Source organism: Anarhichas minor, unplaced genomic scaffold, assembly GCF_050575085.1.
Source record: "Anarhichas minor isolate MPS153535 unplaced genomic scaffold, ASM5057508v1 ptg000040l, whole genome shotgun sequence".
NCBI classification, from domain to species: domain Eukaryota; kingdom Metazoa; phylum Chordata; class Actinopteri; order Perciformes; family Anarhichadidae; genus Anarhichas; species Anarhichas minor.
Window position 1 is genome coordinate 2,567,401 of NW_027466486.1, and position 13,340 is coordinate 2,580,740.

Consider the following 13,340-nt stretch of genomic DNA (forward strand, 5'->3'; position numbering starts at 1 on the left):
ATTTAATGTATTAATGTTGAAAGTTTAGTGATTAAAAGTAGATGTCGTTTAAGTTATTTTGTGTGTTTATTGAAAGAAAGAAGTAAAGAGAGAATTTATGAAAAAATAAAATGCATTAGTATTAAAAAAAAAAAAGTAAAAAGTATTAGTCTGTAGGTGACATTTCATCTCAGCAGAATCCGAAATAAGACGAGGATCTCTTTAAATTTGCACAATAATTCTGGGATTATTGTGCGAATGATGGGAAGTCACTTGAAAGGAAAACAGGCCGAGGCCTTCAGCATGTATATTACACTCATTACACTGAGTGCAGCGCCTGTTAAAATAGGTCAACAGCCATAAACCACAGTGTCACCCTGTCACTTTTTATTGAAGAGGCCACTTGTTGAGAAATCTCAAGGCAAACAGCAGGAGAATCTGCCACGGTGCTTCTCTTCCTCCTGGCTCTGGAACATCCTGGTTTTTCCATTTCACCCTTTATTATAAAGGCAATTTAATGTCACTACTGTATGTGGGCAATCGCAACCGCAGCATTTGTGGAGTGCCTATAGAAAGGTTTATCATTTGTGTAGAGAAATCAAAACAATTTCCTTTCAGCTGCAGCACTTTGAAAAGTTTCAGTGCCAACACTTAAAAATAAATACAAATCTTACTTGCCAGTATTAAAGGGAATGTGTGAACGTTTTGGGGTTGTAAACATAACTATTCAAATTATCATTTGGAACATAAAGTAACATTTTCGTCAGGCAAAATTATACTTTTTGGGGAATAAAAACTGTGGTTTATCATCCCAGATGGAATCCTGTCTCCATTTCAGTCTCATATAGCATGAGATTGACTGGCGATGTGATCTGTGTAACCAGCTGTAGACGTGGACACGCAAACACACACCCAGTGAACAATAAGGCTGTGGATCAAGGAAACAGACTCCGGCGGGTGTTTGTGTTTAAAGTGTGTGTGTGACCAGGACAACCGGCAACCCATGTGACCTGGCCTGCGTCAGAGCCCTTCATATCCTGGCGTGCCAAAACACCATCATCTTTATTTTACGTAATTAATGTTTGATTTATGGTTAATGTAATACAGAGGGCATTCCAGACACACCTTAAACCTGTGACTTGACTTAACACCCAGAGGAGCTTGTTTGACTTTGACTCAGGAAAGGAGCTTGAGTCTCACAAGCAGGATTTGGGGTTTATTGTTCCTCTTTGTGCTGAACAGATTCTTTTCCCGACTCTCATTTGGCCGGTTGCCACAGTGAGTCTGCTGCACATTCCAGTTGTCTTATAACCTCGTGGTTGTGTGTGCAGGTTCCTTCACCTGGGAGACACAATGGAGGGTTTACATGAGTCCTGTAGCAGAGAGGAGAGCTGGAAGAGTCATGCTTCTCTCCTCATATATGAAGGCACTTCCTCTGGTTTTCATTCAAAATAAAGGGTTGTGTAACATTACACGACACACGACACCCTGAACTTATTAAAACGTGCTGACAACCTGTTGAAAAGAACTCGGATGTCCTTGAAGGAATATAAAAAAAAATCCTGGAAAAAATGTGGAGCTCCTTTAGGAAAGTAATCCTGCAGGATTTTTCAGCTGGATTTAAAAGAATCCTGAAGAAAAGCTGAAAGCTGAAAAAGTGAGCACATCAGTTTCATGATCTGTATTGGAATGTCAAATTGCATCGTCCCCATCAAATAGGATGAATTAAAAACTATGAACATTGAAACTGTAATGCCTTTTAATTCAATTCAATTTCAATTCAACATACAACATCATGCTGATGGAAATACTCACTAAAGCACTAAATGTTTATTAATCCGCTGCTGAAAATAACCAGTCCCTAATGAATGTAGTGTTTACTCCTGTTTGAGTAACGTTTGCTAAAAACTACAGTGCCCTAGATAATTATTTAGCTCTTTTAAAAAATATGTAACTTTATAATGATTAACCGTTTATCGTATTATTTAAGATTTATGGTTACACAAGGAACCAATGGGCTTGAGGTCGGGTGCCACAGACAGGGAAGGGAAGTCAGAAAGTATATAGAGATGTAGTAACACAACGATGGTTTTTGTGTTATTATAGGATTTGTTGAGAACAAGACAAAATGTAGAATATTACCTGCCTCATCCTCTCAGCATGCTAGAAACTGCAGAGTAACAATACCTAAATGACGCCACATGGACAACAGACATTTTGTTGAAGTGTGTGATACTGCCACCAAGGGGCGCCAAAGTCACAACATTTCAAATCCTGCACATGTTGGCTTCAAATCAGAGAAATATTCGTTCTAGCACAATCAAAAATAATTCAACATAAAGAAAAGTCTAATTAATATTCTTGTAATAACTGAAATAAATGAATGTGAATGGCGTTGTTCATAGTAACAACATAGTAACATAGTTGTACTTACTCCTGCCAGATAAACAGAAACAAATGAAAGTGGATGTTGCTTTGTGACTGCTGGAAGTGGAAATTGGTAGCTGTATGCTAACATGTCACTTTTTACATGAAAAAATGCTGAAAGAATTAATTACAGAGTGAGAGCAGTGGAGAGGTTTATTTTGAAGGCAGCTATCCACTCATTCATGTTCTTTCAGGAGAAGAAGACGGAGCAGAGTAATGCCCAGCAGGGCCTCATGTGGTCGCAGAAGCAGGAGTCTCAGTAACAATGGTGCACCGACCACATTACTCACATTAACCAGTAATATGTGCACTTTGTCCTGCTACTGGGTACAGCTGCTACAAAGCTGATTAGCTGTGGTCGACCACCAGCTGCTGGTTTTTCATCAAAATGGGATAAAAAATAACGTTCATCCGTCAGCAGGATGTTTCCTACAGCTTTATCTCCTGGATTTGAATTCTTCACATAATGAATTTGATACAGAATCTAAACTTCTTTTGAGCTTTGGGTTAAGAAAGATTTTTCCTTTTTCTCTCTCTCTCACACACACACACACACACACACACACACACACACACACACACACACACACACACACACACACACACACGCACACACACACACACACACACACACACACACACATAGTGCAGGTAAACTGTAATTACATTTAGCTAAATGACAATCCTGTTCCTTTGGACAGAACATTATGGATATTCCTAATTCAAACAAGATTCATGAGCTCATCACTTTTGTCACTTTACCTTTATATACTTTTATTTACTGTTTTACTTACTGATTTACGGCCTACATGTATACTTCTCATTATGCATAGCCCAAATATTTGTTAGATCCCTGTTTGTGTTAGTGTCTTCATTTTATGAGCATTGTTAGAGTTAGTCTGAGGTCTCATATTCTTATTACCATGTTGTGCCCATGACAATAACTTGAAACTTGAGTCTTTACTAAACGATCACCTGTGCTGAGACTCTGAAGGAGTCAGAGCGCCCTCCTGTGGCAATTGGCAGAAAGCGCAGGATTGGATTGGCCTCCCAGTGTTGAGCAAAATGTGTGTGTATTGAAGTGTGTATGAGTGTGTGTGTGTGTGTGTGTGTGTTTGTATGTATGTATGTATGTGAGAGAGTGTGTGTGTGTGGGTGTGAACAGGGTGACGCACTTTCCTCTATTTAAAAACGTGAGCAGGCAGGAACAGGCAAAGCTCAATTGCCAAGATCACACTGAACAGAATGGATACAGACAAGAAAAACACGACTCTAAGAGAAGGATTCCTGGTGAAAAGGGTAAGACATTTTACTTAAATACATATAATGAAAGATATATAACAGCAAGAGAGAAGAGTATGTTGATTTTCTGAGAATGTGACACACTTTTGATCATTTCTGATAATGTGATTTCAGGGTCATCTTGTTCACAACTGGAAGGCGCGCTGGTTCGTGTTGATGCCAGACAAGCTGCTGTATTACAAGTACGAAGGAGGCAAGAGGGACTCGTGTCAGCGAGGGAAAATCCTTCTGAAGGACTGTGTGATAACGTGTCCTTTTCTGGAGTACGAAAATCGACCGGTGAGTTACTCCAGACCCCAGTGTTACTTTTATACTTTTCAAGAAGTTCCAAAAGTTGGACTGTAACGATATCAGATTTTCACTGCACGATTATCGAGGCCAAAATAACTCACGATAACGATATTTTCGCGATATCTAGAGAACATTTTTTAAATATTGCGGTTACCGGTATATTGTGCCACCCCTCATTCAAACCTTAAAGAAATGATTCTTATTCTTAGTTTAAGTAAAGCTTGTCCTCTTTAACTGATGGCATCTTTCTCCTTGTGAATTATGTGGATTAAAATGAAAGTGTTATGTTTTTTTTATTATTTAAAGTTTTCTGTCTGATGTCCCCATTTATGAAAGAAAGACCCGACAGAAGGGTATAAAATCATAAAAAAGCAAATAATTAATTTGGTTTGACATAAACATAAATATATTTGCAGAATTATACACAAGACCCAGTAAGATTAAACATGTAGACAACTGTTCTTTGTACCATGTCTGCTGTCGGTCACACGGATGTACTACACTTTCTATTCAGTGCTTTCCTTTGTTTATGTTTGTATTGCTAGAAACCACATTGAAGGTGTGTCTTTAGCCGAGGCTGAATGTTGCCTCAGGCTACTGTTTCGGCAGAATCTGTTGGTTTTTTTTGTCTGAATTTGTCATCAGAACTGAACACCAATCTCCTCTCTCTTTATGTTTCCTAGTTGGTGTTAAAGCTCCAGACAAAGAATGGGGCGGATCATTTTTTGGAGGCTTGTTCCCGGGAGGAGAGAGATGACTGGGCCGGTGACATCACCGCTGCGGTCGGCAAGCTGCGGACGTCTGAAGGTGTGAATGTGACAAAGCAGCAGGACCCTGCTGGATCCCACTTACACAACATCAATCTGAGGTAAGTCTACATGTTACCCACACAGGCTTTTACCACATGTTAACGGTGTGTTCACTGTCTCACCCTGCAGACATCTCACTTCTGTCTCTGCTTCTTTATCTCTTTGTCTCTTTTAAAGCAAGGTGTTGGACTCCATGTACGACGTCCACAGTGGCATCAACATGAGCAACCACGTGGAGCAGGGCAACACTTACAGCAACTGTTTCTCAGGTGAGCCTTTAACAACATCTTTAGTCTTCTGCATCATCTCAGGTGATGTTTGCTTGGAAACATTTTTAAAGGCATCCACCTTTATAATATTTCAGTTTGGTTGTGATCCCTGCATGATGCTCATGAAATCAATGGGGATGTCCCTGCAGGTTCAGCGGTGGTGGACTGGCTGGTGTTCATGCAGCTGACTCTGACCCGTGTGGATGCCATGACGCTGGCCTCGGCCCTGCTGGAGGAGGGTTTCCTGCGGACCGTCGGCCTGAAGAGTGTGGAGGCTCTCCGCACCGCCGGCCTCAGTGAGCAGTTCATGGACGACTCCACCGCGCTGTACAGCTTTGTGAGTACCAGGAAGTCTCTGTGTGCTGACCTCCAGCACTTTATTGCTTCATGATGCCACACTGAGAATATCCACATGCATTATAGACAGATTTTCAATGTTGATCCGTTTATTAAGCAGGACGGGGTAGTATTTAATCCATAGCACGTTTGTGTTTTATCACAGTCTGACAGCTTAAAGAAGAGAGGAAGTGTGAAGGCAGAGTCTTCGCTGTCTGCAGTGGAGCTGAGTGGAAAAGTGGTCAAGAGAGGATATCTACTTAAACAGGTAAGCACACCGAAAAATAACTGAGTTATTATTATTATTAATAATAAATAAAGCAAAAGCCCTGACAATAAATACATAAGTAAGTAAGTAAATGAATAATAGTAAGTACCAATCGGGCAATGTTATGTCTAATTCCTAATTGTATTAAATCAACCATTGACAAAGTCCATTAATGGTTGATCTGCACCAAAATCGTTTTTATGAACAACTTATTAACATTTATAACTGCAGGCTTGAGGGCTTATTGCAAAGTGAGGACCCCACCTGTAAATGGATTACCAACATTTATAAAAGCAGTATAAACACCAGCCAAAGAGGGTGTTCACAACCTGGCAACGCCAAAAGTGTTCTTATTAGTATTACAACTTAGAAGCCTTTTATATATATTGTCTTTTATGAAGTGGTACTATTTATGTCTTATGACTTTGACAAATTCCTTCATGCGTGATGTGATGAAATAGAGACTCCTCAAACTAACCCTTGGCCTTCTTTCAAACACAGGGACACAGAAGGAAGAACTGGAAGGTGCGACTGTTTGTGCTGCGTTCAGAGCCTGCTTACCTTCACTATTATGATCCCACCAAGGTGAGTGTACAATAAACTATGATACTAAAGACATAGGTGATTCAATTACCTGATAGAATCTAAAAGAAATCTGATCAGTGTAATTTACTTACAAACACACTAGATACAAGAGGAGACGCAAAACAAAGCAGTTGTTGTGCTTTCCTGAGCCTCGGGCCAGTTATGACTCTGAACCAGTCATTACTTTAAAGTCCCTGTAATTCACTTCCACAAATCTGACTCTTCCTTCCTGTCTTTCGCCACTCACTCATCAGGATGACATCAGCCCCGCTGGCGGCTTCTCTCTGCGCTCCTGTCTGGTGTCGTCTCTGCACGATAACGGAGTTCCCTCAGGTGAGTCGCTGTCTGCAACTCCAGTGACCTCAGAAGCTTGAACACTTCCAAACAAAGTTATTCAAGCAAATAATTGCAAGACAGGACGAGTAATGAGAAGCAATGGTTTTGTTTTCCACTTTTTTATCTGACTACTTTATTTTCTTATTTCATGAATTGATGTCAACAACTATTGTCTGTCCATTCAAAACCATATATTTCTGCTCCCTCGTCAAGATGAACATGGTCACTGTAGTTTAATTTGAGTTAATCCCACGTACAAAGTCCTGCTGCTGTAAATATATACTAGAGCACCAAACTGGAATTGTTCCCAACTAATGCCTCATTTATTCCTGTTTGAGTAATGTTTGCTAAAAACTACAGTGGACCGCAGGCTTAGGAAATGATTTGCCTTTTATTTGCAAAAGGAAAGAAACATTCTTAACCCTGAGCCACAAACAGGGACAGAAAGTCAGAAAGTACTGATACTGATATACTGATAAAGTAATTATACTTGTATTTTGTGCTCCTGATGAAATGTGGTGTATTTAACACTAAAGTTATTTATATCATTCATTTCGTTTACATCCACACATCTTCCTTCAACACTTGGCTTTCCATATTGAATTGTGACTGCACTGATTCTGCTTTGTCTGTTAGTAGTTCTAGTTTACTAACTCTGATTTTTCCTCCCACACAGGTGTGAAAGGCAACATTCAAGGCAACTTGTTCAAAATCATCACCCAGTCAGACACACATTACTTCATGCAGGCTCCGACTCACCAGCAGAAGATGGACTGGATAGATGCGATCAGGAAGCTGACGTAGAGCGGTTAATACTCTTTAAGATATTAACTAGTTCAGTTATTCAGCTATGAAGAAAGAATTACACATTCCATGAATGTATACTGTAGCAGCCAACTGGGATCATGCAATTTAAATTAATTTAAATGAAAGTGTTAGTGGTCACAAAACGTTTCTCTAAAATATCAGTGTCTTCAGTTTGATTATTTTGTACTTTTAGGTTTGTGCTCAGAGGACGTTTAAAAGCCCAACTAGCTCAAAGTTTTGCATGTGTTTTACGAGATGTTTTCATTATTAAAGCATAAATCATCTTGACTTTATTCTCCACATTCATAACTCCACACACTAGTGGTGAAAGTACATTTACTCACGTATACTTCAGTACAATGTTTGATACTTGTACTTTCCTTGAGTATTTTCATTTTCTGCTACTTTATACTTCTACTACATTTCAGAGATAAATATTTCACTTTTTGCTCCATTACTTTTATGACAGCTGTAGTCACAAATATCCAGATGGATATTTGATCCAAACCAACACATTACAGGCTTGTAGAATATATAAATGAATTATTAGACATATTCCAAACCAATTAGACTATCTGTATGTCCCCTCACAAAAATAACAGTGTGGCCTTTGTCATCTTTCAGATGTCTGTGAGATACATTTTCCTCTAAACATCTGATAATACTTATGTACTTTTACTTTTTAACAGGATGTTGATTTGTAGGTGACGGCGTTTCTGCAGGTCTTAAAGAGTCGAAAGTGTTGGATTCAGTTTCCTCAAAAGAAAAGAAAAAAGTCCTTAGAAGGTATTAAAAAAATCTTTAATTCACAAAGCTCTTTTCTTTTGCATGCCATTGGCAGGCGTATTAGTTCTGAAATGTTTCTGTATCGGACTGCGGGATTGTCAGGAGACTGGGATTGTCATGGCGGTGGACTGTTCACACAGGAGGCTGTGTAAATGTAATCTAGGTGGTATTAAAAGGTCTTAAATTGTTGGTGATTGCTGCAGAAACCCTCGGTGGAATATTGTTTTATGGTTTTATATGATCCTTTAACTTAAGTAAAATGATCTGACATCAGGAAGAAGTCCAAGTAGAGACAAGAAAAAGGCCTCAGGAAGTATTTGTCCCACTCATCCAGTTCAGACCTGCTGCTCCCAGAAATCGCAGACGGGCGCTCCCAAGCTGAGTCGAGCCTTTATCAGCTGAATGACTCAAGCTGAGCTGGTGTTGGTTTACAGGCTTGTTCCAGTGAAATCATAAATGACACAACACCTTAGTGATATGAGACGCTGTACAAGTTAACGCTGTACAATCCAAGTACAAGTTACTCGACCACAACGCGGAAAAACAGCAAAACAGTTAACAACAAAAGTGATTTATTGCAGTAAAGTTAAGTCAATATGAAACATTCACACAAAAAGTGCTCGGGGTAAAAGAAAAGTACATGAACCAGTGGGTGTTGGTGGCTTTTGATAGTTGATAATGGTACAATAACAAAGTGTGACGTAAACCTCTGCAGCTTTGTGTTTAATCTGGAGGCAAACTGAGAGGAATGAAACAAACAGTGTGTGTGTTACTGGCATGCACTAACGTAGGCTACGCAAATCGCTTTACATTATTATATACTGAGTTGGGCACAGAATGACAATCAGTTGATTTCAGAAACATTCATCTTCATGCAGGCGCTCGTAAACGTAAGTGCTTTCAAAGGTTAACTCCAGAGGTCTGAGATTCGAATGCACACAGACGGATGCAGCACTCCTTTTATCAGCGACGCATCACATCTGTGCAAATGTTCATCAGGAAGGGAAAATAGTATAGTTTAAACCACAAATTGCTTCAGTTCTAATCACATTCCTCAGTTGATTTAAGACACAGACGACTGTTACATTCAGTCTAACTTCAAGTCCCCAAACAGGTAATCTAGTGAAGGCACTTAACTCGTGATTACGGGGCAGGCGTCACTTTGTTCCCCCACATCCCCATCATGGGTTAATTCACTCAAAGTAGCTCTATTCTAACCGTTTGTACTGTTGTCCCCACAACGTGAGGCGCTGGTGCTAGGCCACCTTGGTGAGCTGAAAGTCTCCAAAGACCCGTAAGGCAGTGAGGGAAGCGAGCCGGGTGAGCCGGTGGGTGAATCCGCACAGAGGCTGTCCGTCCACCAAGATGCGAAACTGCTGGTGCTCACAAACTATCTCCATCTGACGGTCAGAGAAGAGAAGTAGAGGAGGAGACAGTCAGGGTTTGTGTTTAATGCTAAAAACACACACATTGTACTGGCCTAAATCGTGAACAGAGAAGTCACAGATTTGCCAGCAGGGTATGAAAAGCTTTATATTTATCCATTAGAAGTTGGTCCATATTTTCTCAATCTGTTTCTATGAAAAGTTTTGGTTATTTTACTTGAGAGATTTCTGTATTTGGGATTTTTTTCCCCCCTTCTGAACTATGTGCTTGTAGAAAAATATAAAAAGATATATAAAAAAAGAAATGCTTAAGATTTGAAACCATGTTTTTAGTGTCTTTAAGGGCGAATCTGAAAGCGTCTTGAACAGAGCAGCGAGGTCATGATCCCTTCAGGGTCAGATGAACTCGATCCTAATGGATAATCTTCCTGTTATTCTCTGCAGCATGAATTCAATTCACAGTAGGTCTTGTTTTTTTTGATATCAGGTGATTTCTGGATTTTGAAGCATCAAAAATTCAATCAATGGCTGATTATTACTTCCTGTTGTTTGGAGCAGATTTGCCTTTAGAGCATGTTTAAAGATGGTTTTGTAATTCAGAGTGTATCTGCAGAAATATTAGCTTACAGTAACTCCTGGATCACAGACATTACAATCAATAGAAAGAAGTGCAGTAAGTGCAGCTTTTTTTTGTCTTTTTCTTTATTCCTGATTATGTATTGTCATTTTCATGTTTGTTTGCATTAGTCCTGCTTGATCTTTCAGCAATGTTTAATGCGTCTTTACTGCATTGCTGACCAGGATAGGAGGGGAAGGGTTGATGGTGATTGTTCAAACTATAACATGAGAACATTTCTATTTTTGCATTTGTCTTCCATTAAAATAGCTTGCTCTGAACTACAGGAAGATCTCCAGCAACTCTCCAGGAAATCTACTTTTTATAATCTAAGATCATGCAGAGATCAGAGAGGTGAAAAATAAAGGCAGGACAGATATTTTCCTTTTGACCATAATGAAAATCTCATGTTCAAGTCTATTAAACTGTGGCCCTCGCTGTCAGACACTAGTCTAAACATACCTTGAAGGATTCTCCAGGTGCAAACGGAAAGTAGGAGAGAGTAGTTTCAGGTCTTCCCCACTTTCCAGCCAGGCGAGCGTTGCGTTCGACGGCCTTATCCATGAAGTTCACATTTAACTGAAGTCCCACATCACCGTCTGCGTCCTCCTCCTGAGGCTCACTGGACAGAATCACCTCGATGCTGACATCAAGGACGGGACAAAAGTCAAGACATGAAGCTTTAATGCATTGAATACTTGTAATACTTTAAGTAGATTTTCTGAATATATCATACATTATTTTACTTAAGCAACATTTTCAATGCAGGACTTTTACTTGTAACAGAGTATTTTTACAGTGTGGTACTAGTACTCTAGTAAAGGCTCTGAATACTTCCTCCACCACTGCTGATATCGTGTAGCTTTTCTGTTTGTCTGCCTCATATTTTTCATTATTTTGTATTCTTTACTTCTGGTGGAATCAACTGAATTTTAAATCTAGTCGTTTTCTTTGGAGAACAGTGACATCTTCTGGTCTTTATCACAACTGTGCTGTTGTAATAAGACAATTTGCACACAATTTTCAGTGGTTGAAGGTACATTTACTCGAATACTTCAGTACAACTTTGAGATACTTTATTTGAGAATACAAAAACTGACAGGAGCCATTCTGCATAAGTACTATTACTTTTGATGCTTTAAGTATTATGTTGCCAGTACTTCAGTGCTTTTACTTAACTTTACTTGTATTAGAGCATTCTGGATATTGCTACTTGTGAATGATTTGAACATTTATTTTTACAGTCATCATATGCTCTGCCTTTGGCCCTGATTACACGGATACAACAATATGCTGTAACAATCTGGCATTTTGCAGGGAATTTTGTATTACTGGCTGCTGGCATTGCATTATTATACACGTTTATTGTATTATACTATACGTTTTATAGTTGTATTATATTATATGTTTGATTTGACCTCATCTGACTACCAAAATGACAAAGAAACATGCTTTTGGCAGCACATTTTAAGCTCTGAAAGCTCTGTCACATTACATGCAGTATTTAGGAAAATGGTCCTTTGAGAACATTTGTCCTTAAAACCTCCCTGATGTTTCTTTAAAAAGATCTGCGTCACAGTTTATTTTTGCACAGAATATGTTTTTTTTTTTTGTAAGCAGCCTAATTGTCATATTTTATTGGAACTTAACTGATGTCTGAATGAGTAAATAGCCAATTGATGTTATCAACCCCAAAACAATTCCAGTGTGACTCAGATTTTCAGATTTCATGGGATTTTGCAGCTTTACCACGCACGTTCACATACCAACCTATAATTAGGAAACGCACTGGCATTACAAACATATTTTCCCAAAACAGGGACTCGCTGGGTGGTTATGCACTCAAACACAGACTACATCTATCTGAAATCCTGTTTTATAACCAGCCACAGCATGTTTTCCCCTCATAACTTTAACTGGCTGCCACATCATGTGTGCAACATAGGCTATATCAATAATTTATAATCCGCTTTTTATTGCAAAAAGGTGTGCACTTACCTCTTGGGTTTTTTGTTAATAATTCCCATGACAACCAGTTTCATTGAAGGCCGCAGTCCACCCTTTATCTCTCCGGTGTACTCCTCCTGTGAAACAATAGAGATGTTTCACGTAGATGAGCGGTCACACACAGGATGAGGCCTGTAGCTAAACACACTAGATCATTACTGCATGATGCTCTGTGATCATGCAGCCATGCTGATGTCGGAATCTGCGGTGAGCTGCAACCTATATGGCACCGCTGGGAACAATAGCGTTATTGATCCACATTCTAAACAATCAGTGACTCGAGCTGCACAAACTATATTTCTGTATATTTATTTCAGTGAGCCAATGCCAAAGTGAGATATTATACATTATCAGAATTTCAAATCATAATTTTCACAGCTATACATACATTTTCTTTCTTGTCCTTTTCTTCCATTCCACTCAGGGCGTGATGCAGTGTGGAGGTTTCGAGCGATGCCAACTGAGGACTGATCGACTCTGCCTCCAGCTGGCAAACCCCGCCTGTAGTTGTCATAGAGACAGGCTCCGAATTTTTTTTTTGGGGGGGGGGGGGGGGGGGGGATATATTACAAGCTGAATATTTCAGTTCAATACAAATGATTTGGATAAAAAGTCGGTTAAAGAAGAGGGTTGTTTTGGGGGATGTGAACGTGTGGGTTCATCCTTTCACATTTAGCTCAATGCTTTTCTGTCGCTGGTTTGCAGCGGACCTGCTACATATTTCTATAATAAATATATATAAATATATATAATACACTCTGTGTGCTTCCCTTTAAAGCCGTAGCCGTCCACCTGATGCTGCCTTCACTGGTCACGGTTCTACTCGTTAAACTGGTACCTCAATATTAATAATAATAATAAAAATAATAACAAGTACAATGTCAATGTCTTCAGACTACTTTATCTATGTCTACTGTCTTTTGTCTTAATTCTGCAATTAATTCCCTATTTAATTATAATAATAAAACTGATAACAACACTAGGCTACTACTACTACTACTACTACTACTACTACTACTACTACTACTGTATTTTGTATACATACATATATATATATTTAAATATATAATTGAATATGTGTATATATATATTATATGTGTGGGGTAAATAATAATCAGGCTGTATGTAAATTACTGT

At 39.1% G+C, this 13,340-nt stretch overlaps 2 protein-coding genes across 2 annotated transcripts; one reads left to right on the forward strand and one right to left on the reverse strand.

Moving 5' to 3' along the window:
* Positions 1-3,651: 3,651 nt before the first annotated feature.
* On the forward strand, positions 3,652-7,406 carry plek2 (pleckstrin 2). Its single transcript, XM_076107579.1, has 9 exons — positions 3,652-3,705; positions 3,823-3,987; positions 4,683-4,867; positions 4,986-5,077; positions 5,227-5,414; positions 5,580-5,681; positions 6,183-6,266; positions 6,521-6,599; positions 7,279-7,406. Exons 1-9 carry the CDS (start codon positions 3,652-3,654, stop codon positions 7,404-7,406), a joined length of 1,077 nt encoding a protein of 358 aa, XP_075963694.1.
* A 2,045-nt stretch (positions 7,407-9,451) lies between these two features.
* Positions 9,452-12,648, reverse strand: LOC142968625 (galectin-related protein B). The gene is made up of 4 exons (XM_076108597.1): positions 12,592-12,648; positions 12,195-12,280; positions 10,659-10,839; positions 9,452-9,595 (listed from the first exon to the last, which is right to left on the reverse strand). The coding sequence occupies exons 1-4, from the start codon at positions 12,616-12,618 to the stop codon at positions 9,452-9,454; spliced, it is 438 nt and encodes a 145-aa protein (XP_075964712.1). The 5' UTR covers positions 12,619-12,648.
* Between the last annotated feature and the right edge of the window lie 692 nt (positions 12,649-13,340).

Bases quoted from the DNA above. Each gene is read 5' to 3' on its own strand.
- plek2 (XM_076107579.1), top strand. From the start codon at position 3,652: ATGGATACAGACAAGAAAAACACGACTCTAAGAGAAGGATTCCTGGTG. The intron at 5,415-5,579 runs GTGAGTACCAGG...GTTTTATCACAG, and splicing joins CCACCGCGCTGTACAGCTTT to TCTGACAGCTTAAAGAAGAG. The intron at 6,267-6,520 runs GTGAGTGTACAA...CTCACTCATCAG, and splicing joins ACTATTATGATCCCACCAAG to GATGACATCAGCCCCGCTGG.
- LOC142968625 (XM_076108597.1), bottom strand. From the start codon at position 12,618: ATGGAAGAAAAGGACAAGAAAGAAAAT. The intron at 12,281-12,591 runs GTATGTATAGCT...ATTGTTTCACAG, and splicing joins AAAAGGACAAGAAAGAAAAT to GAGGAGTACACCGGAGAGAT. The intron at 9,596-10,658 runs GTATGTTTAGAC...TCTGACCGTCAG, and splicing joins CACCTGGAGAATCCTTCAAG to ATGGAGATAGTTTGTGAGCA.